We start from the raw sequence: 25,509 nt of genomic DNA on the forward strand, positions 1-25,509 counted from the left end.
ATTCCCTGTCTAAGGAACTTGCAGCTGAGACACACCACTCGGGCTTCAAGAGACACCAGACCGATCAAAAAACATTTACCCAAAACGGGGCAAAACTTGCGTGTATATGCGTCAGTAGAAAAGTAGCTTCAATTCGCCAAGAGAGCCTTGAACAGCCCTCGAAATACCTAACCAGATTGCTCTGCTGCCTATGAGATCGAACAGTGGGTCCAATGATTCGGCTAATGCTGATGCTTGTTTATCCCAGGTAACCAGTTCGTAGCTTCGCCCTTCCATACCGGACGTCAGCTATCCCTGTGGTCTATGTCTGACCCAAGACGCGCTGAAGTGTCGTTTCGTCACCGGCTTCACAGACTTAAGCAACCTCCTTGCCGTCGTCCGCCTTGGGGGCGTCCTTCTTGGCGGCCTCCTCCTCTTCACCCTCGAGAGGAGGCATGTCGTCGTCCGATTCCTCCTCGTCATCGCCCTCGGGCATACCAGCCCCAGCACCGAGCTTGGAGAAATCGATGCCACCGAAGTCGCCGCCAGCGCCACCTGCGAAACAATAAGTCAGCAAAATGATCATGGCCCAAGAAGTCAAAGAGCCAAGAATCCGATGGTAGAGTCGGATCAAGCCTGTCGTGTCTCGAATCCGGTTTTCCATCCGACCGCGCAATGTATTCGGCCAAGTTACGTACCCATGCCAGGCATGCCACCTATCAGACACAATGTGTTTAGCATACGCTGCAACAGGGTGTTTTGTCAGGAGTTTAGGAAGTTACTCACCCATGCCACCAAATTGCGAGAAGTCCTCCTCCTCAGCCTCGTTCTGCTCATCCTCATCAACCCACTTGTCGAAGTCGGTCTTGAGGAAGTGCATCTTTTTAGACTCCTTGAGCAGGCGAGGCCAGTACTCCTCGGTCAGCTCCTTCTTGCGCAGCTTCATCTCAACGTCGCGAGCCGTGTGGTTGATCTTGCTCGCGGTAGGGTCGATCTCGGCGTAGAACTCGAGCTCGACATGGTAGGTCTTCTTGAGGGTGTCGGAGTGACCGGTGAATGTGAGACCGGTGGGCTTCACGTCCAGCTTGATATTGGACGCCGGCACATCGGGGACGTTGATGGTGAGGTAGATAAAGTTCTTCTCGGGGTCGGCGTTGGAGGAGCGCTGCGCCCAGAGGACTGCAGATGGCGAGGCGTGGTCAGCCTTGTCAATTTTTGAGAGGGTTTAAATTGCGGTGAACAGGAAGGGCAGCAGTTCGCCAGACCTCAGCTGTCGCGAACCACGACCCGGGGAGACGGAGACCGAGGGGCGTCGTTGAGCTACCAGGCCAGTGTGTTCGGTCTACCCTTTTGAAGGATTTTGCCATGGTGAGAAACAAAACTCGGATCAGCTACTTACCCTCAGGTGTTACGGTGCTGGCCATTGTGATATGTGCTGGAGGTAGAAAGGTGAGTAAACTGCCGATGGGTTGAAGTTCGTGGAGGAGGGGTAGCTTCTCAGGCGCTTAGCTAGAACTCACGTTAAGAAGAAAGTTCAAGGAACAAGGGAGAGAGAACGTTCGGGTGGAAAGTTTGATGAGGCGGTGGTATTGAGCAAAGATCGTGAATTCACTACGACTGCTGCAGAAAATTGTTTGGGAGGTAGACGTCGTTGGAGGGGAGACGCGGGTGTCTTGGTTTATTTGTGACGAGGCTGCACCTGCCTGCTACCGTTCCCAGCCAGCCAGGGCGTTGGTGGAATTCATGAGAAGCCCAAAGATTAAGCTGCACGGGCCATCGGCAGGGCTGAGGTCACCAATTGCGGGGGACTACGGTTATGGACACGAGCGTACGATACTACTACCAAGCGATCTAGGAAGGTTGGTGACCGTTCTAGAAGCTGTATCGTCTTATGGTCTACACTATAAATATACTCTGGCCTGTACAGCCTTGTATCTTACCTATTCGATGTGAGTTCGCAGCATCAAACCCAAAAAGGTCTTGTCAAGATAGTTACACCACAGTTAGTGTCGAGTGAGGGGTAGCAGTTGGGGGAGGTCTCTATTAATGCAGGCTTCATGTGCCCCTTTTACAACACATGCCGAGTGTTGCACAAGAAATCCGTAAATCTACCCAATAGGAAGGAAGATAAGCTGCTCTTACTGCATAGTTTCATCCATCGGTGAAGTGACCGAAGAGCAAAGAGATGAAAACGGCACAAGCTCCAGCTTCAGGAGAAGTCCACTGCGGGGCTCGCCTTGGCGGGCCGCTGCAGCGGGGTCGGGACAGTTCCACATCCAGGTCAGGGTTATAGCGGAGACTTTCGAGACACAGGGTTATGCACCAGTCCCTTGCAAAGTGAGGCTCCAAATCGCCAACCTGAGTCCCACCTTGGCTTCGTTCCCCAATCTGGAAACGACGTCAGCGCCCACCCGCCAACCGCGACACGTACGACGACGACGACAACGACTCAACTATCACCACCCTTTACCCCAACTTTAGCACATTCATCGCTCACCCATAACACCGGCGGGAGGGGGGCGACACTGTCCACTCAATCCACCACCAATCTCCTCCCAACCTCAGCGCAAACCACCACCAAAATGGAAACCTTCCGCTCCCTCTTCACCAAACCCGACCCTCAAGCACAGGTATGTGTTTTAACACTTTTATTTCCCTCCTGTCCAACTGCCCTTCCCCCATTCCCCCTCCCAGTATCTAACCCCTCCACCCCCCCCTCTCAGGTGCGCAAATGCAACGCCCTCCTCCGCCAAAACATCCGCCGCATCGACCGCGACATCCTCAACGCCCGCGCAATCGAAACCAAAACCAAAAACCTCATCCTCGCAGCCGACAAACGCGCCCAACGCCTCGGCCCAAACCACCAGCAAACCAAGCAAGCCCAGCGCGAAATCCGCGACTTCGCCCGCGAGCTCGTCAAGCGCCGCAAGGAGACCAACCGTCTCCACACCTTCAAAGCCCAGCTCACCTCCGTCCAAATGCAAGTCAATGAAGCATTCGCCCTCCGCAAGATAGAAGGGAGCATCAAAGCCAGCGTCGGCATCATGAAGGACGTCAACACCTTGATTCGCCTGCCCGAGTTGGCGGGGACGATGCAGGAGTTGAGTGTGGAGTTGATGAAGGCGGGGATTATAGAGGAGATGGTCGGGGATGCGCTGCCCGAGACGGAGGTGTATGAAGAAGAGGAGGAGGAGGCTGAGGAGGAGGTGGAGAAGGTGTTGGGTGAGATCTTGAAGGATAGGATGGACAAGACGGGTGCGCTGCCTAGTGCGCCGCTGCCGCAGAAGCAAAAGCAGCAGCAGCAACAGGTGGAGGAGGACGAAGAGGAGGATACAGAGGCCATGATGGACCAGATGAGGAATCGGTTGGAGGCGTTGAGGAGTTGATCTGTGGTCACAAAGCCAAGTTGGTGGAGGAGAGGGTGACAAGGCATCAAAATGCTTGGAGTGTGCGGGTGGGGAGCTCTTGATTTATGTCTCAACATGGGGAATGGGTTAATGTCTGGCGTTGTAGGTGTTATGTTTCATTGGCAGAGATGGCTGCTTTGCGGTCTTGTCTACATACAGTTTGTTTTCCAAGTACATTTTCTGGATCTGCCTGTCTTCGTGAAGTAGAATAAGAGAAACGCACAGGAACCAAGGTCGGCTGAACTACTCATATAGCCCCCAGGTTCTGTCACTCGGAGATTCATGTACCTTACGAGCGCACATTGAACATGATGAGAGCCAACCAATTCTAGTGCTGCCGGAAACAACGGCCAAAGCAAGCATTTCACAACCCCTTGCATCGGAGTAAATTCGCTAATCATGATTATACAATTAAGCCAAACACTTAAAAAGGCGGCAGTATCAATCTGTGCCTGCATGTATGCACCGCAAGGAAATCTGAGCCCTACCCATCCACCCATGCCGAACCGCCCAAATAAATATCGTATCAAGTTTCCGCTAGCAAGACCCATTAACAACCCCATGACTCCTAATCCCAAAGAATGTACTGTTTAAAGAACGTCCTCCTCCATCGCAGCATCACCACCGGCAGCTGGGGCCGCGGCAGCGTTGGCGGCGGCAGGCTCAGTGGCACCGCTGTCAAAGTAGTCAGCCATCTCAGAGTCAAGCTCCTCGGCAGTCTTCTTGGCTGGGCGATTGTTGCGGCCCTTGCGAGGAGCCTTCTTAGCGCCAGCCTTGCCAGCAGCGGGAGCACCCTTGGCGCCATTGGCACCATGCTTGACAGTGGCCGCAGACTTGGGTTGAGCCTTGGGCTGCGCAATACGCTGAGCCAGAGTCTTGGGCTGGGGAATGAGATCGGCAGAAGCAACGATCACCTCGACCTGGAGAGAGTTAGACTGTGCTGATAGTTGCATGCCATTCCAAAGTTAAAACATACCTTGACCGGGCGATTGTCAATGAGAAGACCATTGAGAGTGGAGAAAGCTTTGCTGGCTCCATCGGCGTGGTGGAAAGTGACGTGGGCGAGACCACGGCTGACACCCCCGGGGCCGTAGGAGATCTCGACCTTCTTGACCTGGCCAACAGCTTGCTGGAAATATTCCTATCGTGGGAGATTCGGTGGTTAGCGTCAAGCAAAATGTAAGTTCGAGCATCCGTAGCGACTAGTCTCAAGTCCCGAAGACCAGCGTCCTTGAAGAGCCATCGTGTAGCGAGTGTTCGTTTCGAAAGCGTAATCAAAAATAGCGAGCAGAGCAGTGAGCAACATCCCCCGACAAGCATCACCAGCGACTGGAAGGTGTGCAAAATCCGACATCCACTGAAACCGTTCGTCCGACCTCGTGCTCCCGTGCGCAGAGCCTCATCTTCGATAGATGACAGTGTATGACGTATCCCACCCGTACCCCTATCCGACAGACAGGAGAAAAATATGCCTAATCCAAAGAAAAGGAACCTGCCTCGCTGGCAACTCCAGCAACCAACAGACACGAGCCCCAGCCCGATGGATTCACCCAGCTATGACTTGGGGGAGGACGTGTCGTTGTTTTCTACAGCTCACTGCTAAGCTCGCTCAAAACGCCATCATCAATCTGGTGACCAGCCAGACGAGATTGTGCGATGTACACCCAGCTCGGCGTGCTGTCTGATATATTGCCGGTGCCCTTTGTGGTTGTCTACGCAGTCGTCCCGAACCGTGGGTGCTTGCCAGGCAGCCCAAGCTGGTTGGAAGATGCAGTGAGACACGGGCTTGCTCAACTTCCGGTGGTTTGACAGCAGTATCGTGCGGGGCGCACTTGCGTGTCATGAAGGAGACTAGGCATCAAGACAGTCGCTTGCAAGCGCTGAAGGTGTCAAATGACCACCATAAAAGGTCCACCGAGGACTGGACGTGGGTAGATATCCCGTGGGAATGAAGTGTGTCGACAAAATCCGAAGGCGTGAAGAGCCTCACTGGTAGTAACATACCTTGATCTGCGCTTCGGAAACATCCTTGGGCTACGCAAAAGTTAGCAAATGGGTCCATACAGCAAACAAAGAGATGGGTGTGTGACATACCAGGTTGCTGACCATGATCTTGCTCTCACCGGTCAAACCGGCACCTTTGCCGGAAGCAGGCTTGGATGCAGTCCGGGCAGGCTTGGTGGTTTTCTGGATGCCACCGGCGGGGGCAGCGGCAGGCTTGGCGCCAACAGAGCGACGCTGGGAGCGGCGACGGCCCTGGCTATTCTTGCGCTGGCTGGAGAGGATCTCATCCAGAGACTGATCGAGTTTGCCCATGATGACGGTGGGAAGTGAAAGATGTAAAAGATTGAGTGTGAAAGTGGTTGGTCGAGAGTAAGAACTGCCGTCGTGGTTTATGACAAGCAGTACGTTGACTGGTATGAGTGATGGCAGGCGCGAAGTGGTCGGGCGATGAAGAAAGAGGTCGCCTGATTAAAATAATCGCGAGAGTTGGCTAGCAGATGACTGCAAGTCGCGTGTGTTTGGCGGCGACTGCAGGCAAAAAAGAGGGCAGAAATGAAGTTGGATTCCGAAGCGATTTAATGGCAAGTCGGAAAGGGAGAATGGCAGCGATATTGGGTCGCAGGCCTGGCCAAGGTGAAATGAAGGATGGCGATGGGCAGGGTGCAGGCTGGGTTGTTGGCTGATGGAGAAGGAGAGAGCAGAAGGGAAACGGATTCGCGCGCGAGAATTTGAGGGTGGCACCTGGGGGCGAGCTGACCGACCAGCGAAGCTTTGCAGCACGGAGGAGCCAGGCACGCCGGGCCAGTGAGGTGGCGTGTACAGCCCCCACTACTTCACTAACTGGGACTAGTCATATCTCAGCCACAGCCTGATTACTCCTTGTACCTGTACAAACACCTTCAGCCTGTTCATCTCGTCATCTGGTCACAGCTGCCATGCCAGGCCCGAGACGATGTGGGCAACGTTCAGATATAACAGGAGTGAGAACTCCAACACGGTTTCTTGTTCCTATTATATGGTATGAGAAAAGACAAGAGAAAGTTGAATCCACCTCAGATCACCAGAGCAATTCTCAGTCCTTCCTTCATGTATGAATTGGCTTTCGCCATAAAATCCATGGTGCTTAGCCGTGGCTCTCTATTCCTTTTCGCCCAACTAACTCAAAATCGCCACCTGACTTGCCCGTGTCCTGCTGTTCGGCATATTTTGGAACCCTTCTGTGACACTCCCCAAGCAACCCTTGCCCTGCATGCGTAGCTCTAGGTAGCTGTCCATCTCCCGTGGATAGGAAATCGAAGGCGACATGGGTGCACTCGTAGAAAACTGTCGGAAACCTCCCGTACTATTGTACAATACCAGCCATATCCTCTATCCATCTTCATTTCAGTTTGCTGGCCGGACCCTTTGCGTTTACTGGCAGCTGATCTTTGGCATTGACCTCGAAGAAATGGTAGATGATAATCAGAACCATGGCTGCCGAGCCAAGGAAGATGGCAAGGCTGTAAAGCTCGCTGTCGGTAATCATGATCGCGGTGGAGTGGACGTAGGTGGACGTCGGCCTGTCGTGTAGTTGAGGTTTGGGAACAGTATGGAGCTAAACGCGCGGTGGGCTTCTAGTCAATCAGTTCGGTTTGTACAAGAGAAATGAACCCGTGGATAGGATATGTAGCCCCATACCTGTAGCGTGCCTTGTTTGCGCAAACCTCCAATGCTGTGGGGAGTTGATAGATGGAGTTGATGTTGGTGCCAAAGTTGGCGATCTGGACAGCTTTCACGCCCCAGCCAGTCTCGAAGCCACCTGGAAGCTCGCTCCTGGTCACCGATGTACAGGTACCCGCGGTCTCTAGCAGGGATGGGGGGAGCAGCTCGTCACGTGCGCAGGCTGCTCAGACGTCAGGGCTGTTGCGCACTGGCCAAGTGGGTCATTCAAGTCCCGCCCCCATTCAAGAAACTCCAACCCACCTCGCTGGACATGCACTGAAAGATCCCCCGCCTGGAAACTTCGAAACTGGAATTTGGCCCGCCCAGCAAAAAATTGACTGGCACCGCGCAGCAGACGAATATCGCCAGACCGAGCGAACTCACACTTACGCCGTCGACTCGGCACATTTCCTACAGCCATACAAAACGTCAATCTGGCAGTTTCGAGTTAGTACATCGCCCATCATGCCTCCGAAGAAGGATCAGAAGGGCGGCGGGAAGAAGGTGGACGCCAAGAAGATTGTCGAGGACAAGACCTTTGGCATGAAGAACAAGAAGGGTTCTGCCGCTCAGAAGACGATTGCCCATCTCCAATCGTCCATGAGATCAGCTGGTAGTGCTGAGCAGAAGAAGAAGGAGGCCGAGAAGGCTGCCCGTGAGCGTGAGAAGAAGGCCGCTGAGGACGCGAAGAGGGAGGCCGAGCTGCTCCTCAATAAGCCAGCCCAGATTCAAAAGGTTCCTTTTGGTGTCGATCCCAAGACGGTGCTGTGCATTTTCTTCAAGAAGGGCAACTGTGAAAAGGGCAAGAAGTGCAAGTTCTCGCACGACCTAGAGGTGGAACGAAAGGTGGAAAAGAAGAATCTATACACCGATACTAGAGAAGACGAGGACAAGAAGAAGCAGGAAACATCGGCCGATTGGGACGAAGAGAAGCTTCGTTCCGTCGTTTTGTCAAAGAAGGGCAACCAGCGCACCACCACCGACAAGGTGTGCAAGTTCTTCATTTCAGCCATCGAGGACGGCAAGTACGGTTGGTTCTGGGTCTGCCCGAACGGCGGTGACAAGTGCATGTACAAGCATGCCCTTCCACCTGGGTAAGTGTCTCTGGTTATGTTGACCTATTGCAAATCTGCTAACACATCCTAGATTCGTCCTTAAGACCAAGGAGCAGCGTGCGGCGGAGAAGGCTTTGCTCGACAAGTCGCCACTCAAGACGCTCACCATCGAAGAGTTCCTCGAGTCCGAAAGACACAAGCTCACCGGCACCCTCACACCTGTCACCCCCGAGACGTTCGCCAAGTGGAAGAAGGAGCGCTTGGACAAGAAGGCGGCCGAGGAGGCTCTCAGGAAGGCCAAGGAAGCCACTGGTCGTGCGCTGTTCGAAAGTGGCAACTGGCGGACAATGGACGACGACGACGAGCCAGAAGAAGACGATGCTGCATGGAACTTGGAGAAGCTCCGCCAGGAGACGGAGGCGCTCAGGATCAAGAAGGAAGAGGAACGGTTGGCTCAGCTCCACGGCATCCCCTTGCCGGCAACAGAGGCGACTGCGGAGACTGGGCCATCAGAGCCTGGCACTTGAGATTAAGCAAACCAAACGATCAAATACAACGTCGCGCCGCCGTTCGAGGGCGAGTGGAGCCCAAAAAGAGAAGCTCCTTTCCCTCGGCGGCAACAGCGCCGTGCCATTCGTATGTCACTTGTATAACGTACTGGGAGAAAGTCTGGCAGGTTTTGAAGTGATTGGTAATTCAGTGGGATCAGGGGAAGATGGCTGGCTGGGCGTTTGGGGACATCTTTATCTACCTACTTTTACACGTAGCACACAGATTGGGCATGCCTCGGGCGAGGTCAACACTGGGCGTATACAGTCTCTGTTTCCCTCCGCGTTTGACGAGGCTGGCATGATGAACACTGACCTTTTCCAGCAATAGCGTGTAACCATGCTGGTTATGATTTGAATGATATATTCCGCATATCGCAACAGCAACATCACGCTTTTCCCATATCAGAACATGGATTAGACCCCTATTTCGCTTCATGGCATTACAGTCCTTAAAACTTCTCTACATACGGCCTCAAATCCAACTCTTGCGTAAACGCAGACCTATGCTGCGTGTGCAAATGCCAGTAACTCTCCGCAATCTAATTTTCCCTGTCAGCAACGCCCCTTTATATCCCCATTCACCCAAAGTCAGGACTTACAGCATCACTATTGATCTTCCCATCCTCCACGCCCCCGTTCGCCTCCCACTGTTTGGTACGAGGGATGTCAATCACCCCGTCAACGATAACATGCGCCACGTGCACCCCCTGAGGACCAAACTCTCTCGCCAAACTTTGGGTCAACGCCCTAGCAGCAAACTTCCCTGCCGCAAAGGTAGCGAACTTGGGGGAACCCCTCACAGAAGCGGTAGCTCCGGTCACGATGAGAGAAGGGGGGTGAGGAGGGGAGGCAGAGACGGAGGAGAGCAAAAGGGGGAGGGTCTGCTGCGCAAAGTTGAAGAGGCCGACCGCGTTGGAGGAGAGGGAGGCGGAGAGGTCGGTGGGGGTGAGGGAGAGGAAGGGTTTGACTGCGAAGCCGGCGCCGACGTTGTAGATTGCCGCGGCGAGGTGGGCGTCTTTGTGGTGGTCTTTGATTGTTTGGAAGGCGGAGGCTAGGGAGGTGGCGTCGGAGGTGTCGGTGGGGATGCCGAGGGCTTGTCCGCCGAGGGAGGTGATTTCGGTGACGATGGGGTCGTAGGATTGGGGGGTGCGGGCTAGGAGGATGACGGGGTAGGATTTGGCGAAGCGGAGGGCTAGTGAGCGGCCTGTTCCTGCGCCTACGCCGGCGATGATAGTGTAGAATTTGGACATGGTGAAGGGTTTGGGGGGGAGTTGTTGTGGTGTAGAGGAGGTGAGTTTGGTGGGATGGGAACAGATATATAGTTGGCAGAGTTGTGAGATAAGATGCTGTCGAGTTGAAGGGTAGATATCTGAAAGGATTGCTGAAATAGTTGATTATATATATGCTCAATGATGTGCTCGATTGCTTCAATGAGATGAACGATGAACCCCGCGTTGTACGTCTCTTGCTGATTAATGACGAGCTCGACGTCGGCGATTCGAAAGCCGATGAGTGAGCTCGTATGGTAACGAATTACTGATCAATTTGTTGTTACGCTACTTTTTGTCTCCTTGTATTGTTCCGACCATCGAAGGGGTGATGCAGGATCTGTGAGTCTTTGTTGTTTGACTTACCTGTAAAAACAAGTTGTGGTGTTGGTGTGAGTGCCGGGTAGCTCCTGTGGGTCAGAGTAATGAATTAGTCCCGAATGCCCTTTCCTCGTTGTAGGTCACATTTAGGTCACAAGGACAATCAAAGTTTCCAATGCAGAAAAAGATCATAGATTACACTGGATTTATATTCCTGAATCTCGGTACATCAAACGGATCTCGTCAGTCTCAGCATGTTGCTTGCTCTCTATTTTCACTTATACGGCAACCCTAACCCGGAAGCCATGGTCTGTGCCCCCAAAATCCCTCCAATCTGCCCTTCAACCCTGTAATTAACGACCACACTCGTGTCTTGCGAATTCTGATTGCTCCTATTAATCTAACTTCTTTCGATCTCAAATTTTTTTTTTCATTTCAGTGTCTTGCTCCAGTCTCATGAACTCATAAGATTTTTACAGTATTTTCTCTCCGCGCCACGTTGCACATGGATTAATCTTCATCTCACACGCTGCTCATGCCACAGGTAGCTTAACGCGACTCACAACAGCAACCGCGCAGAACAGGTGGAATAATTTAAACCCCGGCAATTTCACCAGCAACATTTTCTGGTCATGCCTTGGGATCCGGAATGGGAGGCGGAAGGAGCTGCCGGTAATTCAGCATCAGGCAGTGTTTCGGCCGACCAGGGTTATGAGCATGAAAATGGCGAGGGGAGGGAGGAGATTGATGATGATGATGGAGAGGAGGAAACCAACGGCCGTCGCAATAATCACCAACCACGACAAAATGGGCGCACGGGTCATGTGGAAGATTCTCAGGACGAACAAGAAGAAGAGGGAGAGGAGTGGGACGGGGATCAAATGGACGTCGACGATGAACTACCTGAAGAACACCAACTATTGGACCTCACACCACAACGAGATTCCGACACCACCCCAAGACCAAAGCAAAGAGTCTGTGGACTAGCAGTACCGATATCCGAGCGATTTCAAGTGGTTCTTCACTCTAGTCCCAAGAAAGTGGCCTACACAGTGATAACACAGGAGGAGCTGTCCGCAGACGAACTCGTCACCTCAGATGTTCTCCCTAGTTTGAGACCTCATGGTTTTTACGGGACCGGTCAGCAAACACTCAAATCATCAAAAGTTAATGAGATTGAGCGTTCGGCCTCAAATACCTCGGAGCCGACAGACGACACAGCGCAATCTAAGAAGCAGCGCGGCAGACCAAAAGGCTGGAGGCCAGGCCAAGCATACTCGACATCAACGCCAGGATCAACAACGTCTAATAAGGTCAAGAAATCCGTTGGGCGATCATTAGGATCAGGGAAAGCTGGCAGGCCATCAGGGAAGCTCAAGCCTGACGGGGAGTCTCGAGGGAGACCAGGGCGGAAGCCAGCCCAGACCGCACGGGACCAGTACAAGAAACTCAATCCGAAATTTCCCGTCTTTATATGTGAATGGGAGGGCTGCCCAGCCCAGCTTCACAATCTGGAAACTCTTCGCAAGCATATTTTCATTGTTCACGGCCAACCAGAGGTTTCACTGGCGCCTTCATCCTCTTCATCAGCAGTAGCAGGACCAGACGAAAAGCACAGCCACGACGGCCTGATAGTCTGCAAATGGGCGAAATGCATTTCCTCGCCAACCCCCCGATTTCAAGATGATTTTCGCACCCACGTCGAAGAAGTCCATCTTGTACCGTTTGCCTGGCACTGCGGTGACGGACCGCAGAACACCTCTGTCAGCCCCAAGCCTGAAGTCATGCTGCCGGCACTACCAAAATATTTATTCGATGAGGAAGGTCGACAAGTTACACCCTCAGTAGCGGATCAACAGCTCGAGACAGATGAGGATAAGAGGAGAAGGGTTTCAAAAATAGCGGCCCTGACTGAGAAGGCTAATGAGAACGCGCCAGACGAGCCGGAGTATGATGAGAAGCAGATGGAGCTTATTATCGCCTTTATGGAGAAGAGGAACTTGAGGCAAAGGGAGCTGAAGAAGTATGCGGAGTGGGTGACGGGGGAGGGTGTTATCTTGCCCGTGGAGGAGAAGGAGGAGAGGGATAAGTGGAGGGGGCGGATGAGATGAGTACTGGACTGTTGAGGCGGGAATTATGCCGATTGCCATGAAAACATAGAGCGGTTATCATTCAGGGCGGTTGGTTTTTCATAACTACCAATCTTTGGCGCTGATGGGGCCCATCATAGCGTTACTGCGTGTTGGTGTGGAGATATTTTGTATATGATAACAGACTTAACGGACTGCATAGCATTTTGGCCTAAAAGAGCAAGAAATATCATCACGGTGACATGACTCGACCAACGGACCAGGAGTGTGAGTGTGACACGCGGCCCCGTTTTAGTGTATTTGTAAGTCAAGCTGTCCAAGTGCCGGACGGGCGGGTTTTTTGGTTCGGGTGCGGTGGTCGATCGGGTGGTCCGGAATGCTCCTTGCGTAGATCAGTTGGTAGCTTAAACTCTTGATACGACAGACTATCTTCCTTGTTTTTGGGGCGGATGGTGGGGTTTATTTCATTCGTATAGGTAAGGCCAACGACAATGCTAAGCAGAAAATCATGCAGTTCAACCAAGGCACCAAAGAGTTTTTTATTTATATATATATATATATATATTTTTTTTTAAAAAAAAAGAAAAAAAAGGACGGACTTGTTTCCCAGGGCAGCGAGCCATTCATTCCATTCCAGTTGAGGCTCTCGGAAATAAGGGGATTTAATCCGTGTTAGACTCTGGTCAAGGTCAACCGGCCCGTTTGGTCCAAAGTGGAAGGCGAGAGTTTGTCAGTGGTTGTCTGGTGTAAGCCAAGGTGGCATCTAGAACTTCTGGATATGCACTCTCATCCTGCGGAGGGTTTATCTGAGATCTCAGGAAAAGGCCGATCCTTGACTTGACTTTTTCATGCTCTGATATTTTGGTATAATTTTGATACAAATATTACCTGATGTTCTGTGATATAGTTCCCGTGCCAAAGAGCAAAAAAACAAAGTTCGCCCGCTCAGTCGCCACCTGACATAGCTGGCTGTTTCTCCGGCCGCTTGGAAGCCCTGGTTGTCAGGGACTGCTTCAATGGTCCACGTAGCACAGCATGAAAATCATAAGCTTTTGAGAAAAATAATAAATGTTGCCCTCAGCTCAACAAAAGAAAAAGAGGCTGAATACCAGGCTCAGGTCAGGCGTGGCTCCGAGGAAGAGCGCTGAGTGGTTGCAGTAACACAGCCCTGCTACAGGGCACAAGCGGAGAATCCCGTGACTCTTCCCCAGGGCCGCTGTCGCTGAGCTGGGCTTGCTTGGGGCCTGGATCCCTGGAAGCCGCAGCGGGCGCCGACTGCCCCCCGACTGGCCCCGACTGGCACTCTCTCTGCATCATCTCTAGTGGACGGCCACACCCACGATCCACACCCCAACATCATCCACATCCACTGTCCACGTTCCCCATTCTCTAAGCTAAGTGCTGGTCGTCATCCGCCTTCGCCTTTTCAATCTCTCTCTTTTGCAGACCGAACATGGAACGAGCCCCATGAGAGCTGCCCCGACGACCGTACCATGCCGTCAACCAAAAGCACAAATGGCGATAGCCACTTCCAGCAAAAGATAAAGAGTTTCTTCCGCATCAACTCGTCCAGCAGCAGTCGCGATGCCACCACCCCGGACCGGGAGCGCGGCGGCGTCTCGGGCCCCCTGCGCTCCGAGAACAACAAGCCCTCCCGCAACACGAGGTTCTTCAGCGTCGGCCGCCTGCGCAGCGCGACCACCGCTAGCGAGGGACATCCGCTCGACGAGGCCATGAGCCCGACTGCTCATGCGAACCCCTACTTTGCCCACCAGGGCCAGCCCGGCCTACGACATCACAATGACGGGTCCGTACCCCCGAGTCCACCCGACACCCCGATGCTCAAGGTCGATGGCCCCAACGGCGGGCCCGTGGAGAAGATATCGGCGAGCACCAAGGAGGAGCTCGCGAGGAAATTGAGGAGGGTTGCCAGTGCCCCGAATGCACAGGGCTTGTTTTCCAAGGGCAACGGCAGCGGGGAAAGACCACAAACTGCCGAGCTTAGCAAGGAGCCGCTCGCGGAGAGTAAGGACTCGACGAGCGTGGGATTTGCCGACGCCCAGACACCACCCGGCAGCGCGGTGGAATTGGCCACGTCTGTGCCGGAAGGAGATAGCCTCGGGGCGCTGCCACCACCGAACCAGTCGCCGTTGGCGTTCCGCAGGACGTATAGCTCCAACTCGATCAAGGTCCGGAATGTGGAGGTAGGCCCCCAGAGTTTCGACAAGATCAAGTTGATTGGTAAGGGTGATGTGGGTAAGGTGTATTTGGTGAGGGAGAAGAAGAGTTCAAGGCTGTATGCCATGAAGGGTTAGTCTGTCCAACCTTGGCTGGAGGAATGTCCTGGCTGACATGTCACACAGTGTTGAGCAAGAAGGAGATGATCAAGCGCAACAAGATCAAGAGAGCGCTGGCAGAGCAGGAAATCCTCGCGACGAGCAACCACCCTTTTATCGTCACTCTCTATCACTCTTTCCAGTCCGAGGACTACCTCTATCTGTGCATGGAGTACTGCAGCGGCGGCGAGTTTTTCAGGGCGTTGCAGACGAGACCGGGCAAGTGCATATCGGAGGATGACGCCCGCTTCTATGCGGCTGAGGTTACGGCCGCGTTGGAGTACTTGCATCTGATGGGTTTCATTTACCGGGATCTGAAGCCAGAGAGTATGTCTCGATCACTGCATGCGCCGTGTGGGATGTGTGCTGACAATCCGTCACAGATATTCTGCTTCATCAGTCTGGCCATATCATGCTTTCAGATTTCGACTTGTCAAAACAGTCTGATCCCGGCGGCAAGCCGACGATGATTCTAGGGAAGAACGGCACCAGCTCGACATCGCTGCCAACCATCGATACCAAGTCGTGCATTGCCAACTTCCGAACGAACTCTTTTGTTGGCACAGAAGAGTACATCGCGCCCGAGGTGATCAAGGGCAGCGGGCACACCAGCGCCGTCGACTGGTGGACGCTGGGTATTTTGATCTACGAAATGCTGTACGGCACCACACCGTTCAAGGGAAAGAACCGCAATGCGACATTCGCCAACATCTTGCGCGAAGACATTCCCTTCCCGGACCACGCGGGCGCACCGCAAATATCAAAGTGAGTCTCCTGTCGCATCGCAGTCGCATGCACCATCGCATTTGTCAGAAGCCATTACTAATGCTATCTTTCTCTCACCCCAGCCTCTGCAAGTCATTGATCCGCAAACTATTGATTAAAGACGAGAACCGTCGTCTTGGCGCCAGGGCGGGTGCATCCGACATCAAGACCCACGGCTTCTTCCGGACGACGCAGTGGGCACTTATCAGGCACATGAAGCCGCCCATTATCCCCAACCAAGGACGTGGTATCGACACGATCAACTTCAGAAATGTCAAGGAGTCTGCCAGTGTCGACATCAGCGGGTCCAGGCCGATGGGGGCGAAGGGTGTGCCGCTGGATAGTGGGTTAGCGACACCAGGAGCCGAGACGCCAGATCCGTTTGAGGAGTTCAACAGTGTCACGCTGCACCACGATGGGGAAGATCACTATGGTCAGCACTCGCCACCAGCACACCAGCAGCACAGGAATAGCGGAGGCGGCAAGAATGGGTATGATTCGTAGGGGGATACTCAGCTGCCACAGAGGGACCATAACAGCAGCAGGTTTGGGTTGCTGGTGGGGAGTTGTGTACCTGGGGTGTGGGGGTCAGGTGTACTAGGAGGAGGAGGAGGAGGAGGAGGAGGAGGAGGGCCGAGGGAAACGAGAAGCGAGAGCTGGGGAGGTGTGTCCTCTATTACCACGACGAGGGGAAGCGGTGCATCATCTAGCAGGATTATAACGGGACAGCAGCAGCGGCAAACACAAGCACATCATCAACAGTCTGGTCATCATGGGAAGGATGGGGAAGGGAGGTTGTGGAAGCAGCCGTGGTTTTGCTTCTTGTGAAACATGTAAATGAGACGAGAAGAGCAAAAGAGAATGGAAATGAGAGGGGGTTGGGGGCAAAGAAAGAGGAACTGTTCAAAACATTTTTGGTCGTTTTTTTTTTTCGGTGGGGGCAAAGGGATTGGTGTTTTTGCTGTTTTTTTTTGAAACGCTTTGGTGTTTGTTTTGATGTGGTTTCGTTTTTAAACACACACGCGCGCAGACAGGCACCTATTTTGAAGAAGGGGAGGGGACGGGAGGGGACGAGCTGGGAAGGGTGGTGGGTGGTGGTGGTGGTGGTGGGAGCAAGGCTTTTTTTATACACTAACTACTACATCCTACTACTACTATTAACTACTACGCTACCGCTACGTACTCTATGTTTGAGTGAAGAGATGAGATGGTGTGCTGGATGATAGCGAGTTTAAGAGGGACGGGTGAATTGAGGCACATGTTATTGAAGGATTTGTTCTGATCTGTTGTATGTGACATGTCTCCGTGGGTGACTACCTAGAAAAGTTGCAAGCTCTTGTCAGTCCTAGGACCCGAGGTTGCTTTCTGGTTCGCTGTTCACTTGAAGTCGTTATATGTAACTGTTCAATTTGTGCAGCGAGGCTCTCGAAAGGCAAGTGCAACTATGGCGTATGTGGGCTATAATTACTGCCTTTCACATCGTTCCCGTCTCATCAACTTCATCAATGGTCAAAGTCAGGGTTTTTCCTATTTTTCAGTTCGTCTGCTATCTTTCTCCATACCATTGGAAGGCTTCCGCAGTGCCTCGACATCGCCTTATGTGACTGACGAAAATACCCTCGAATTTCGACAGATCAGCGACTCGAACTTTTGCTGTGTAGGACAGAGCCCAATCACGTATCACAGCATAATATACAGCCCTCGGATTCCAGCACCTACATACACGCTGATAATGTTGCCCGCTTCATATTTCTTTGCAGATGTCTAAACCTTGGGTCGATCGTCGGTCGGCCCCCAATCATAACCAACACCAAGCTTCACGGCGAGTGGCTGTTTGTTCTTGGCCTTCATCGCACTGGACCATATTGACGGCCGAAGGAGTGCCTTGTAACATGCACGGTTCGTGTGGAAGGAGGTCGCGGTGAGGGTCTATAAGGCGTCGACACAGCTCTGGTTCATCGAATGTATTCTGTTTTCAAGCTTTCTCTCCATTGAGCTGGATGGCTCTGTTCACTCCCAGCCTGCATTGAAGCAAAATGACGAGGCCACAGACCACACATATGGACGACAACCACAACGAACACCCACTACCCGACCACGAAAGGCCACCACCAGTATCAGAAGGCGCGAGCCTCGTCAGCAACGAGAAGTCAAAGACAGGTCAACCGGAAAAGCCATGGACACTAGGCTTTGGACCACGCTTCCCCTGGATAGCGAGTCTGTCCATACTATTCTCTTTTATCCTGGTCGGGCTCATGATCTCCATCACAGTTCGGGCAGATGACACGAAAGTCGACTCTTGGGCTGTGCCACCACCGGTTCTTCTTGCGATTTTCTCCACTGTCGCCAATGCCCTCATCCAAGTTGTCCTGGTAAGAGGAGCTGCCATTACGTGGTGGTATCTTGCTATGCGGCCGGCTCGCCAGAGTCTTGTTCAGGATATACACTGGCGCTGGGCAGCGGCTGGTGGCATAGTCGATGCTGTGGAGAGCATTCTTCGCCGAGGCCTGAGCAAGACGGCTGTTGCGTGTTCCTTTGTAACGATTGTGGCTATCAACGCCCCGCTCTTGCAACGCGCGGTGGGCGTAAGAACTCGAGAAGACTTTAGAGCTGGTGTGCAAATCGGTCCGGTGTATGCAGCTCCGCGGCTCCCACAAGGCTTTGGCGCTGTGGCGCTTGGAAGGTACAAGGAGCTGAGCCCAGCGAAGAACTTTAGTGAGGTGATGGGGGAGTATTTCAGCAGATCGCCAATGATGATTCAGAGTGATGGGGTCAACATCACGGGAGAATACACGACCGAGATCACTGCTATGGGATATCGCTTTGACTGCACGGCTGAGAATACCACTAGACTCCCGAGCTACAGCGAGGTCGATGAAGGGTACCAGTATTACACGGGTCTCGGTGCCAACGTCTTTGTCAGTTCTCCGGTTTACAGTGAGAAACCAAAAGATTTGTGGAATGCCAAATTCGTGGCCACGTTGCTGAAGAATCCCCTTCGGGAGGTGGACACGAGAAAAGACGGCCGCCAGTTCTTTTATGATGCTGTGTGGAAGCCGGAGCAGGGGTGTATAGACGCCACGCATGGCATCGAGGTTCGATCACGCAACTGGTATGTAATCCTACGTCTTGTGTACTGTGCCACCAGTTGTTGCATTTTCCCTTGATGTATCTATGTTTCTCACCGAGGTACAAAGAAGACATTTGAGCTTGTTGGCTAAATTCCGAGAACAGTGACATCTACCCAGCGGTCGTCAAGTACCCTATCACCATCTCCAACAACACCATCAAACTTCGCCCGAGCCCGTCGCCCCTTCACGACGAGCTAGTCTCGCTTGAGACCTTTGACGAGGCCATGGAAGATATGAACAGGGCCAGCTCTACGCACGGCGGACTCGCGCTGTTGTTGAACCACCGCTTCTCGGCCAACTACACCATCAGACCGGTGACGCCCATGCAGGACTATCACCGGTGGGATGCGCTGTCGGAAGGGTACTTTGCCTACGAGATGGCCGCGACGGCTGCCGACGAAGTCAACTGCAACCTCAGATTCAAGGACCCGGGACCGATTATCTATGAAGCTGTTCGCGAACTGGCGTTGCGCTCGGCTCTCGGGGCTGTGAACACGTCGGATCCTGAACACAAGCTGATGCTGGAGGGGGAGCAGACTGAGACGGTGGCGGTGTTTGTAGCTAACATGACGTTTCTCTATGGGGCGGTGGCGGTTACGGTTTTGGCTACGGTGGCGGTTATGCCTTTGTATTATGGGTTTTGGAAGCTGGGAAGGGAGGTTTCGATGTCGCCGTTGGAGGTTGCGAAGGCTTTTCGGGCGGCGCAGTTGGAGGGGGTGGCCTCTAATGCTGAGATTGGAGGGTTGCTCAAGGGGGTGGGGGGGAGGCCGATTCGGTATGGAGTTATTGAGGTTGAGGAGGGGGGGTGGGTTTTGGGGATGGGGAAGCCGGGGAGGACGGTTCATCCTGATGAGATGGGGGAGAGGGATTCGCTTGAGGGGGATGGGGAGAGTGCAAGGGGAAGGGAAGGAAGGTGATGTGTGATGACTCCGTTGGGAGGGTTTTCGGGAGACTCGTTTTAGAGATTGTGAAGTTCAGGTCAGTCAAATCAAAGTTGTCTATGCTGTTGCCCGGTCAGACGGTTACTTGATCACCTCGAGAGAAGCGTACAGTCAAACGTGTGGAGGCTAGACAATATGCTCGCAGGCATGGTATATCTAGACGAATCGCTCACAGTAAATATCTGCAAGTCTACATTCTGGGACAGTTAACCCCCCTCGGGAAGTGACCATGAGCCATGCTCCAAAACATTTCTCGCCAGACGGTCACCCGAACAGTGGTGCTCCTGACCATAAAACATTCATGTAACCTTGCCCGCTCAACACACAGCCACACCTTCGTGTAAACATATCAAGTATCTAGCTACAATACCTAGCACCAAACCACCTTTTTCACCAAAAGAACTTCTCGATTCTCCAAACCACTTGGCCCGCAGCAGGTGCTCTCGCACCACCAAGATACTAGCGATCACTCTACTACTGAACAGCCCCTGCAAGAATGGGAACACAATCCCGGGTTATACAAGAAGTCAGACTGGGCGGCACACAGTGATATCCGTTCTTATGGCTGTATGCATATTCGTCCCACTTCGTTTCGATGATGATTTGCCGGCTGGATCGGAGACGAGGGGGGTGAATCGAGTGATTGCTGCTGCTGTTGCTGAAGGAGGGGAGGTGATCCGGGCAAGTTCAGGGGAATGAGATGAATGATGGTGGGAATGATGGTGGGAATGATGGTGGGAATGATGGTGGGATTGATGGTGGGATTGAGAGTGAAAGGACAGTCAGTTCAGAGCTTCATGTGGGTTGTTCATGGTATACCAGCCTGCCAAATGGACAGTATTAAGGTATCATGGGGTTGTTAGTTAAAACCCAAACTTGCTCTCACTTTTATCTTGCCTTTGTTTCTGTTCGCATATGTAAAACATTGCATCCAGATCACGTATCAGTGTGGGGCATAGCGTTTCACTACGCAAGAACATTCTATGTGGTTTGAGGAGCCAGTCCAAATATCGTGTGGATTCAAATGGTTGTAGTAAGGTACCATCCAATCCATCAAGCACACAAGCCCAATATTCTCAATCGACTTTTCGGGCATGTCGGCATACATCGGGTATCACCAACCGACCAAGATAAGCCCGCTTCCTCCCGCCCTTGCAGGTGGTTCACTTCCCCTCTTCTCTTGTGAGATTGGAGAATTTTTCACGAGAATCAACCCTCTCACAAAAAGTCTTGCTGAGGATCACAGCACTCAGCAATCTGGAATTCTATCATCTCCCTTCTTGTTCCCTTCTTGTTCCCTTTTTAACATCGAGCAGTCATTGCTTCGACTTTGAAGATGTTCCAAATCATCCCCCGCCATGTGATAACCCGACGAGTGGTGCCCCTCACCGTGAGGGGAACAGGTGAGAATGCCCATCACTCACATGCCATTTGCTCTGCTAACCACACCATCAAGCACCACGCCTCACTCCTCTCTATCGCCAAACCCCCCTTCGTTACTACAGTGAAAAGAAGGACTCTGACAAACTTAATCAAGAGCCAAAGAAAGAGGCCACCGATCCCAGCACCACCACTACCACCACCAAGCAAGACGACATCCTCTCCCTCCGTCAAAAACTTCACAAAACCAACACCTGGCACGAAGCCGACCAACTCCGGAAACAGATCCGAAAACATGAGGAAGAAGTGACAGAAACACCAACCACATCAGCGACACCAGTGACTCCAGCCACATCAGCAACAACAGCAACACCAGCGACACCAGCGACACCAGCGACACCAGCGACACCAGCGACACCAGCGACACCAGCAACCCCAGCAACCCCAGCACCAGCAACATCAGCAACACTAGCAAAACCAGCAACACCAACGACACCAACAACCCCCGCCCAAGCCGTCAACCCCCCAGCCCAACCCCCAATCGACCTTCTCCTAAAACAACAGCTCTCCCTCCACCTATCCCGCCTCATCCAAGAATCAACAGACCAAACCCTCCAAAAACTCGCCCCCCTCACCAACCCCACCACCACTCCAGGCATCGTCAATACCCTCAAAAGAATCGAAAGAAGAGCCTGGGCCTGGAGGATCTTCCTCCTCACTGCCGCCCTGGCCGGGACTGTAGTCCTAATCCCCGAGCACGAAAGGGAGTACTACATCTACCGCTTCAACGACGCGTGCGAAGAGGTGAAGGGGTGGTTTGACGAGGAGGTGAGAGAGGCCAGGAGGAAGAAGAGGGAGGAGCAAGAGCTGGAACAGGGGAGGGGTGTTATCGAGGCGTTGACGAGGAGCGACATCAAGGTTGAGGCTTACCCTTCGCGAGATGATCAGCGTCTGTCCATCCTGTCAAAGTTCTTGTTTGTCCTGTTTTGGTGCTTTTGCTGGTCGGGGGGTTTTACCGGGTTGGTGCTCCCGGGGAGGGTGTTCAGGGGTGGGAAGGTTGAGTAAGGTGGGAATTGGCGGCTGGAAATGAAATTTATGAAATAGACGGATGGTTAGGGAGGGTAAGTCTTTGGGTACCTAGCAGGCGTTTTTCGTTACTTTTCTGTTCTTTTGCGGGATGATTGTATAGAAACGGGCAATATGAGACACACGACTCTTCATACACAATCATGTCTGCAACCCGCGAAACACCTGTCACAGCCTACATCACACCTGATGTAGGGCCCTAGAGCAGCCTTTTATTGCCAAGCACACACCTCCCAGCAAGCACCTAGACACCCTCTGCACTTCGAAAGACACATACCACACTCCTCAGAGCACCCATCACACAACCAAATGACACCTACTTGCACTAACCAAAACTCCTCCATTCGGACCAAAAAGACCTCGAAACGTATTACCCACGTCCCTACCTATTGTTCCTCTACCCCTCCCCCAACTATATAAAACCTACTCAATCATAGCATACTTCTCCGCATCCTTCACACTGGGCTTCACCTCCGACAGCGCCTTCTCCCAATCCTCCTTCGTAATCACCGGCCTCTTCAACTTGACCCCATTCTTCGCAGTAGCATGCTGCCCCATCTGCTGCAGCTTAAGCGTGTACGCCCTCTCCAAGCAAGCCTGCGCAGCCGCCTGCATAAGATTGCCCAAATCAGCACCAGAGAACCCCTGGCATCTGGGATCCAGCGCCACTTCCGACAAGTCAGCCTCCTGTTCAAGCTCTTGTTGTTCAGCGGCGACTTCATTATCCACATCCATGGCTTCCGCAGCAGCGGCCTTTTCCTGCTCTTTCTGCTGCTGTTGCTGGCGAGTGATGGTGTTGCGGTAGAGCGTCTTGAGAATGTCGATGCGGTCTTCCGGACCAGGCAGACCGACATAGATGCTGGTTCCCAGGCGGCCAGGACGACGGATGGCCTCGTCGATGATGTCTGGCCTGTTGGTTGCGCCAATGACGTAGATGCCGCTCCGGTCGCCCACACCGTCGAGTTCGGTGAGGAGGGTGTTGACCACGCGGGCGCTGGCGTCAGAGAGGGAGTCGTCTCTCTTTGGCACGAGGGCGTCCATCTCGTCAAAGAACAAGATGCATGGAGCTGAAGACTTGGCGCGAGAGAATAGTTGACGGACCGCCCGCTCGGATTCACCGACGTATTTGTTGAGCAGCTCCGGACCCTTGATGGAGATGAAATTCGCCTTGGATTCGTTGGCGACGGCTTTGGCGACGAGAGTCTTGCCGCAACCTGGAGGACCCCAGAGCAAGATACCAGCTGCCGGCTTGATGCCAACCGCATTGAAGAGCTCTGGGTCTTTGATAGGGCCGATGATAGACATCTCAAGCTTCTTGCGGACGTCTCCCAAGGCACCGACGTTGGCCCAGGTGGTGTCGGGGATGGTGCTGAAGCCCTCGCGCTTGGAGGCCGGCTGGACGCGAGAAATAGCTGTCTTGAACTGCTCGTTGGAGATTTGCGTCTCTCCCCAGGAGGCTTGCCGGTGTTCTTCGAGAAGGAGCCAGTCCTGCTGCGCTTTGGAGACCTCGCCTGCGTCCTCATCTGCTGGCCTGAGGCCGCGGGCCTTTTGAAGGAGCTGCTGAAGACTGCCGCTGAAACTCTCTGATACCGCTGCCGTGACGACATATTGCAAATCGCTGCCCACGTAACCAGGTGTCAGCTTGGCGAGCTCCTTGAAGTTGACATCCTCGGCAAGATTCAAATCCCGTGATAACGACCGCAGAATCTGCTCTCTCGCCCTCTCGCTCGGCATGCCCATGTCCACTTCCGATCCGAACCGTCTCCGGATCGCTGGGTCGAGCGACTCTGGTCTGTTTGTAGCCGCCAAAACCACCACGTTCTTCCCCAGCGGCGTGTTCCTCTTGATCCGATCCATCCCGTTCATAATCTCGGCCACGATTCTGCCCTCCATGCCCTTGTTCGCGCTCTCTCTCTTGCCAGCAATGGCATCGATCTCGTCAAAAAAAATGAGGCATGGCGCAATGCGAATAGCCTCATCAAACACATCCCTGATATTCTTCTCCGACTCGCCCGATGTACCACCAACGATGGAAGGCGCAGAAATGGGGATAAACGCCGCGCCCGCGCTCCCAGCAACAGCGTGCGCAAGCGTGGTCTTGCCGCAGCCAGACGGCCCATGAAGCAAAACACCATTACCATACCGATACCCCATTTTCTCACAGGCCTCCCCGGCATTCAACGGGAACCAGATCTCCTGCATCAGCCTCTCCAACGTGTCGTCCACACCGGCGATATCCCGTATCGAGATTCCTGTCGGGGGCGTTCTGTCCACCTCCTTGGGCGTGCCCTTTCGTTTTTTAGGCCTTGGTTCCCCATTCGCATGCCTATCAGTCGTTTCCTTAGGCCTGTCAGTACCATCCTTAGGCGTCCCAACGGTAGCCTGAGGCCTCTCCTCCCCATCCTGACCCGCCCCGTTATCCTCCACAGACCTCCCCCCATCATCACTCTTCGCACTCCCAAACCCCCAACCTCTCGCAATCTGCCGATTCAACAGTCCCACATCCCTCGCCTCCCTCCTCTCCCTCTCCATCCGTTCCACAATTTCATCACTATCCTCCTCGTCCTCCCCCTCCCGATCCCTCTTCATTTGCTTTTCCCTCACCTCCAGCACCCGCTCAATCGACTCCTCCAAAACCTTCTTCTTCTGCCTCGCCACACTGGAATTTGATTTCTTGATCGCGTCATAAACCGTCGAAACTGCCAACCTCCCCGGTTTTTCCCTCTGTGAATCCAACGTTTGGATTATCCCGTAGACTTCCCGATCGAGACGGAGGTTGGGGTTGAACCCGCCAGATGTTGAAGGTCTTGGTGGTCGGGACATTGTTCGTTGCAGTTGCAAAAAAAAATAATAATCCCCCCCCCCCTCCAAAAGAGAAAAAAAGGGAAATAGGCTTTGTGGCTTGAATGAGTTGGGGAAGAATGTGTTGTGCAAAAATCTTTTGCAAACCGCCGCCGCCAAAAAGAGGGTGTTTAGTATCGTTGGTTTCTGACACAGAGAGAAAATGTATTTGACTCGGGTGGGGTGTCAAGATACCCACAACAGGATCTTGGGAGTGATTATTGTTCTTGCGGTTTCATGTGAGAACCTCTCTGGCTGCATGCTGCTGCTGGTGATGAATGAGATTAAAAAAAAAAAAGTTGTGAATGAAATGAATACTCAGTTTTCGCACTGTGTGTGGTTTGGGTCTTGGCGGGGAGTAAATGGTGGGGGCGGTGGATAGTACCCTAACCCTGAGTTGACAGCGTTTAAAAATGGTTAATACACCATAATACACGGTTTCATAAGTCTTGAAAATATACCATAGGCCTATAAAGATAGTCGACAAATACAGTGCTTCAATTTCAATCTCCTTATCTCGCGTCGCAGTCCCCATCTTTTTGTCCACAACATCGGTGGGAAAAGGCGGTGGCTCACGTATGACCCCCACCATGTAATTGAGGCTCAAATCACCCCAAGATGAATGCTCTCATCACATCAACACCACAAAACCT

At 53.0% G+C, this 25,509-nt stretch overlaps 12 protein-coding genes across 12 annotated transcripts; 6 read left to right on the forward strand and 6 right to left on the reverse strand.

Moving 5' to 3' along the window:
• Positions 1–64: 64 nt before the first annotated feature.
• Positions 65–1,838, reverse strand: wos2 (p23 chaperone protein wos2). The gene is made up of 5 exons (XM_062878015.1): positions 1,500–1,838; positions 1,379–1,414; positions 766–1,158; positions 678–695; positions 65–534 (listed from the first exon to the last, which is right to left on the reverse strand). The coding sequence occupies exons 2-5, from the start codon at positions 1,401–1,403 to the stop codon at positions 356–358; spliced, it is 615 nt and encodes a 204-aa protein (XP_062733842.1). The 5' UTR covers positions 1,404–1,414; positions 1,500–1,838; the 3' UTR covers positions 65–355.
• Positions 1,839–1,961: 123 nt separating this feature from the next.
• On the forward strand, positions 1,962–3,680 carry VPS24 (Vacuolar protein-sorting-associated protein 24). The gene is made up of 2 exons (XM_062878016.1): positions 1,962–2,609; positions 2,703–3,680. Exons 1-2 carry the CDS (start codon positions 2,562–2,564, stop codon positions 3,363–3,365), a joined length of 711 nt encoding a protein of 236 aa, XP_062733843.1. The 5' UTR covers positions 1,962–2,561; the 3' UTR covers positions 3,366–3,680.
• On the reverse strand, positions 3,643–4,629 carry YRA1_1 (RNA-binding RNA annealing protein; the record flags this gene model as incomplete). Its single annotated transcript, XM_062872532.1, has 3 exons — positions 3,643–4,306; positions 4,363–4,511; positions 4,590–4,629. 3 exons carry the CDS (start codon positions 4,627–4,629, stop codon positions 3,977–3,979), a joined length of 519 nt encoding a protein of 172 aa, XP_062733844.1. The 3' UTR covers positions 3,643–3,976.
• Positions 4,630–5,372: 743 nt separating this feature from the next.
• YRA1_2 (RNA-binding RNA annealing protein) lies at positions 5,373–5,702 on the reverse strand (the record flags this gene model as incomplete). The annotated part of the gene is made up of 2 exons (XM_062872533.1): positions 5,373–5,420; positions 5,481–5,702. 2 exons carry the CDS (start codon positions 5,700–5,702, stop codon positions 5,373–5,375), a joined length of 270 nt encoding a protein of 89 aa, XP_062733845.1.
• Positions 5,703–6,768: 1,066 nt separating this feature from the next.
• QC761_308720 (uncharacterized protein) lies at positions 6,769–6,915 on the reverse strand (the record flags this gene model as incomplete). Its single annotated transcript, XM_062878017.1, has 1 exon — positions 6,769–6,915. One exon carries the CDS (start codon positions 6,913–6,915, stop codon positions 6,769–6,771), a length of 147 nt encoding a protein of 48 aa, XP_062733846.1.
• Positions 6,916–7,336: 421 nt separating this feature from the next.
• On the forward strand, positions 7,337–10,002 carry TMA46 (Translation machinery-associated protein 46). Its single transcript, XM_062878018.1, has 3 exons — positions 7,337–8,185; positions 8,238–9,632; positions 9,705–10,002. The coding sequence occupies exons 1-2, from the start codon at positions 7,557–7,559 to the stop codon at positions 8,671–8,673; spliced, it is 1,065 nt and encodes a 354-aa protein (XP_062733847.1). The 5' UTR covers positions 7,337–7,556; the 3' UTR covers positions 8,674–9,632; positions 9,705–10,002.
• QC761_308740 (uncharacterized protein) lies at positions 8,722–10,430 on the reverse strand. Its single transcript, XM_062878019.1, has 3 exons — positions 10,332–10,430; positions 9,297–10,233; positions 8,722–9,236 (listed from the first exon to the last, which is right to left on the reverse strand). The coding sequence occupies exons 2-3, from the start codon at positions 9,945–9,947 to the stop codon at positions 9,147–9,149; spliced, it is 741 nt and encodes a 246-aa protein (XP_062733848.1). The 5' UTR covers positions 9,948–10,233; positions 10,332–10,430; the 3' UTR covers positions 8,722–9,146.
• Positions 10,431–10,433: 3 nt separating this feature from the next.
• QC761_308750 (uncharacterized protein) lies at positions 10,434–12,397 on the forward strand (the record flags this gene model as incomplete). Its single annotated transcript, XM_062878020.1, has 2 exons — positions 10,434–10,594; positions 10,904–12,397. The coding sequence occupies exons 1-2, from the start codon at positions 10,541–10,543 to the stop codon at positions 12,395–12,397; spliced, it is 1,548 nt and encodes a 515-aa protein (XP_062733849.1). The 5' UTR covers positions 10,434–10,540.
• A 1,472-nt stretch (positions 12,398–13,869) lies between these two features.
• On the forward strand, positions 13,870–15,182 carry NRC2 (serine/threonine protein kinase, AGC; the record flags this gene model as incomplete). The annotated part of the gene is made up of 2 exons (XM_062878021.1): positions 13,870–14,686; positions 14,740–15,182. The coding sequence occupies 2 exons, from the start codon at positions 13,870–13,872 to the stop codon at positions 15,180–15,182; spliced, it is 1,260 nt and encodes a 419-aa protein (XP_062733850.1).
• Positions 15,183–16,857: 1,675 nt separating this feature from the next.
• On the forward strand, positions 16,858–19,525 carry QC761_308770 (uncharacterized protein; the record flags this gene model as incomplete). Its single annotated transcript, XM_062878022.1, has 2 exons — positions 16,858–18,589; positions 18,712–19,525. The coding sequence occupies exons 1-2, from the start codon at positions 17,514–17,516 to the stop codon at positions 19,523–19,525; spliced, it is 1,890 nt and encodes a 629-aa protein (XP_062733851.1). The 5' UTR covers positions 16,858–17,513.
• Positions 19,526–20,885: 1,360 nt separating this feature from the next.
• Positions 20,886–21,994, forward strand: QC761_308780 (uncharacterized protein; the record flags this gene model as incomplete). Its single annotated transcript, XM_062878023.1, has 2 exons — positions 20,886–20,952; positions 21,006–21,994. The coding sequence occupies 2 exons, from the start codon at positions 20,886–20,888 to the stop codon at positions 21,992–21,994; spliced, it is 1,056 nt and encodes a 351-aa protein (XP_062733852.1).
• Positions 21,995–22,438: 444 nt separating this feature from the next.
• RIX7 (Ribosome biogenesis ATPase rix7) lies at positions 22,439–24,838 on the reverse strand (the record flags this gene model as incomplete). Its single annotated transcript, XM_062878024.1, has 1 exon — positions 22,439–24,838. The coding sequence occupies one exon, from the start codon at positions 24,836–24,838 to the stop codon at positions 22,439–22,441; it is 2,400 nt and encodes a 799-aa protein (XP_062733853.1).
• Between the last annotated feature and the right edge of the window lie 671 nt (positions 24,839–25,509).

The sequence above is a fragment of the Podospora bellae-mahoneyi genome, chromosome 3 (assembly GCF_035222275.1).
Source record: "Podospora bellae-mahoneyi strain CBS 112042 chromosome 3, whole genome shotgun sequence".
Taxonomy (NCBI): Eukaryota; Fungi; Ascomycota; class Sordariomycetes; order Sordariales; family Podosporaceae; genus Podospora; species Podospora bellae-mahoneyi.

Coding starts and splice junctions, on each gene's coding strand:
- wos2 (XM_062878015.1), bottom strand. CDS start 1,403: ATGGCCAGCACCGTAACACCTGAGG. Junction 1,159..1,378: donor CAGCACCGTAACACCTGAGG/GTAAGTAGCTGA, acceptor CGCCATCTGCAG/TCCTCTGGGCGCAGCGCTCC.
- VPS24 (XM_062878016.1), top strand. CDS start 2,562: ATGGAAACCTTCCGCTCCCTCTTCACCAAACCCGACCCTCAAGCACAG. Junction 2,610..2,702: donor AACCCGACCCTCAAGCACAG/GTATGTGTTTTA, acceptor CCCCCCTCTCAG/GTGCGCAAATGCAACGCCCT.
- TMA46 (XM_062878018.1), top strand. CDS start 7,557: ATGCCTCCGAAGAAGGATCAGAAGGGCGGCGGGAAGAAGGTGGACGCC. Junction 8,186..8,237: donor AAGCATGCCCTTCCACCTGG/GTAAGTGTCTCT, acceptor AACACATCCTAG/ATTCGTCCTTAAGACCAAGG.
- QC761_308740 (XM_062878019.1), bottom strand. CDS start 9,947: ATGTCCAAATTCTACACTATCATCGCCGGCGTAGGCGCAGGAACAGGC. Junction 9,237..9,296: donor GGAAGATCAATAGTGATGCT/GTAAGTCCTGAC, acceptor AGGGAAAATTAG/ATTGCGGAGAGTTACTGGCA.